The sequence below is a fragment of the Triticum dicoccoides genome, unplaced genomic scaffold (genome assembly GCF_002162155.2).
Source record: "Triticum dicoccoides isolate Atlit2015 ecotype Zavitan unplaced genomic scaffold, WEW_v2.0 scaffold209484, whole genome shotgun sequence".
Lineage (NCBI taxonomy): Eukaryota > Viridiplantae > Streptophyta > Magnoliopsida > Poales > Poaceae > Triticum > Triticum dicoccoides.
The window spans coordinates 1-3,589 of record NW_021237577.1 but is presented as its reverse complement, the minus strand read 5'-3'; the positions used below and the strand labels follow the sequence as shown (position 1 = coordinate 3,589).

The 3,589-nt window shown below is 39.3% G+C and overlaps 1 protein-coding gene across 1 annotated transcript; it reads right to left on the bottom strand.

Annotated features, from left to right (window-relative positions):
- Nucleotides 1-229: 229 nt before the first annotated feature.
- Nucleotides 230-2,336, bottom strand: LOC119345152 (callose synthase 3-like; the record flags this gene model as incomplete). The annotated part of the gene is made up of 6 exons (XM_037615344.1): nt 2,216-2,336; nt 1,956-2,127; nt 1,201-1,345; nt 653-772; nt 453-571; nt 230-313 (listed from the first exon to the last, which is right to left on the bottom strand). Coding segments are annotated over exons 1-6 (761 nt in total), but the record flags the coding sequence as incomplete, so codon positions are not given.
- Between the last annotated feature and the right edge of the window lie 1,253 nt (nt 2,337-3,589).

Genomic DNA, 3,589 nt, shown 5'->3' with positions numbered 1-3,589 from the left:
TCCTCATCAACTTCTTCAAAAAACAAATTGTCAAGGAAGTGTTCAGAAAGTCGTGACTCAAGGAACTGTCGAAGTGTCCAGTAATTTTAGTTAGTACCATGATTTAGAAAGAAAAGTGCAAACAGCCAATTCAAACAATTTAATATGATTATGGAAGCAAAACTAATAGATACCACAAATATGATTATACCATGCTGTGCATGTGTGGAAGATACTGTAGGATTAATACCTCAATGGATTGGCAAGCACACGCTGTCCAATGGTCACAAAACTCGTCTCCTGATTCGACATGAACCAGGCAAGTGAAGAAACACTGCACAAGTCCAGAGGAAAAACCACAGATTAGCAAAATGAAACAGTGCACTAGTTACATGTTAAAATAATCCAAAGTGGTGACACAGGTATATAATTTAATTAATTGCAATTTTAATTAAACGAAACTGCCAGATTACCTGCCAGTAAATATATGCTCCCTTACTCCAAGTATCGACGGATATCTCACACCATCATGTTTCTCCAGAAACTCTTCCAACAAATTTCTCATTTTCAGAGCCTCCTCCATGTAATGTTCCTGTTATTGATAGCATTGAAGAAAAGAAGGAAAAGGAGAAGTGAAATAATTCCTTCAAGCAGCAAGAGCAACAAGCTGTACCTGGTTCATATCTATAGTTTGGAGACATTCGCCACGAGTAAAAATTATTGCATGGTTCTGATTTTCTGGCTTTCCCTCACCTAGAATAGCATTGCCTGGAAGCTTGATCTTGTAGATGACCTATGCACAAAAGATAGATGGCAAATAAGTGTCTCATTTTGCACCACTGAGAGTTGAGACCACACAAAGGTATCTCAAGGAAGAAAGCCTGATGTAAATAGGACCATTGTGATGCTTGGTAGCAATAAAATGGACTTCTTCACAGATTAAACTCGTAAACATAAACTTTAGTGGGCAATATGGGAAATGAACAATAGCTTATGTGGATGGCTTTAAGCCAGTCTCACAAATAAGTTTCACCCTGTCAAAACAAGGATTATCTTTTTCACATGCCAATTTGGCCTAGATAACAGAAAGCCTCCTCAAATTTATTCCCCGTCTTCCACATCAAGTGGCATAGTTAAGAATAAACAAAGAGAAACACAATCAACATAACTTGCAGCAAATTTAACCAAGGTATACTGAATTAACAGAGAATTTTACCGTACCTGGTCAAGACTCTGTCCAGGATCATCTGATTTTGTAACAGCAGCCTTCACCAAAACTGAGTAGTAAACTTTATCAGTCTTCTTGTTTCTATCTTGGCTAGGTGCTTCAACTTCATCAATATAGGCAACACGAAAAGATGGATATCTGCCCATCAAATATATTTCTATTATTTCAGTACCATCATATATCGTATATACAAGTATGTGTCTAAAATACAAATAATGACACTTATGAATAATGTGCCCTCATAAATGCAACTTTCTAGCATTCAAGCACTGGTTTTGAATGATAATGAAATTTGATAGACCTGGACACCGAACACCATGGACTAATTACCGACTAGGATAGACATAAAATAAACAAAATTACAATTTTCATTATTGGCTACTGATTATTAAGAATATCGACAAACTGCCAGTCGTCTAGCACAACTAACATTTCCCACACATAGAAATGCAAAGGCACTGCTAACTGAATGCATGCATGTTTGCATTAGCATATACTCCCTCCGTTCCTAAATATTTGTCTTTTTAGAGATTTCAAATGGACTACCACATACGGATGTATATAGACATATTTTGGAGTGTAGATTCACTCATTTTGCTCCGTATGTAGTCACTTGTTGAAATCTCTAGAAAGACAAATATTTAGGAATGGAGGGAGTAGATGACAAAGAAATGGACCAGATTAAAGATTCATAATCCACACAAAGCAACATATATCCAGGACTTCCGAGTCTCAAACTGAAACTTAAGTTGTCATTAGTCTCAAAATATCATGTGCACAAGGATCACCAGAACGTTTCTGGATTCCATACTGTTGGCATGAGACAACATATGTAAATTTCATGTCAGCTATCGCTTTGCATTCTGTCATTAATTCAGATTCCTTCATGTCAGCTATCTCTCGGTAGCCTTTCATAAGATCTAACAAAGAGAGCAAGAGAAGTGAGAAGTCATTATAATTGCCAAGGCCCCGTTCAGAAGAACATCATAGGCTAGCTAATGGAAATACCATCATCTTTGGCATTATCCTCGGCTCGGTCTCCATAGACAAGTGGTCCCCCGCTGAAGACCAGGCGTGTTGTGCATGTGCTCTGCGACGATGCGGTAGGGTAGTGATGATTGTGTTGCATCCGGGTGCACTATTTCCCTTCCTTGACCCATCCATTTGGGGGGTTTTATGTTAACAAAAACTATAGTAGTTGCTATTTGGCTTTCAGACTGCTCTCTAGGAGCTGATGTGATGTGGATTATTGGTTTCTGTGATAATGGAGCCGGGGAGAGCCTCCCTTTTCTCTAATATGATGTGATATGAATTATTTCAATGCATCCTAGAACTCGCTTTGTTTTGAATTGTCAATGTGGTTGATGTATTCATCGTACAACTTTGTTAATATGCAAGAAACACTATTGTTTCTAGTGTATGTTAGAACATTATTTCTGTCTTTGAATGTGAGGGTATGTTGTTCGGGCACAGTGGTCGATACATTGTTTAGATCGAGACAATGCACGTGTGAGCATTTAAAAATAAATTAATTGAACACAACTGGCTTAGCAATGTATGGGCATATATGATCTAGAGGTGTGGAATGGGAGCACATTTGTTTTCTCATTTTTGACACTCCGAGTAAAAGAAACAACATAGTTTGATTTCATTTCACACTTAAATAGGATCATGAAAGGTTAAGGATAACCTTCTCGTAGTCCAATTAATAAATACCTACATGAGGGGAATAGAGAGATGGAGTCTGAACTTTGAAGTGTATGTGTGGATAGGGTAATTGTGAGCTGGATGCGCCATTGGAAGAGGGAGCAAGCGCATATGTGAGGTGGAGATAGTGGGTGAAAGAAGAGGAGTGATTTAATGATAAAAGAGTAGTCGACAATGACAATAATGTGCATGAGGATCTTAAATACTTCCTCCGTACCTAAATATAGGTCATTTTGGGGTGAAGGTTTGTCGTGGATCATCGACCTTCAAGGCTTGGGCAATCTGAAACCCATGCGACGGTTCGAAGACTTCTTTTATGTGGGGAGCAAATGTTAGAGTTGTGTCGAATATAGTATACAAGGTAGGTTACAGTTGGACTATGAGTTGTATTGTGTTTACATAGGATGTGGGGTCGTGTCCTAGTAGGACACTTGTATCCTAGGCCTCTCATATATAGCGGGGTAGACACATGATGTAACCTATGCTAACATAATAGAATCGGAACGCAGGGAAAGCCGGTGGCATGTGCCGGTGTCCAGGGCGACCGGATTGTAGCGGTATCATGAGGAGGAGCGCCCATAGTCAGGCCCCGGGATGTAGCCATATCGGTGAAGCTCGTTAACAAATCTCGGTGTCGTGCTCGTGTGATGATTGCTTGGTCCTTGGATGCTCAAC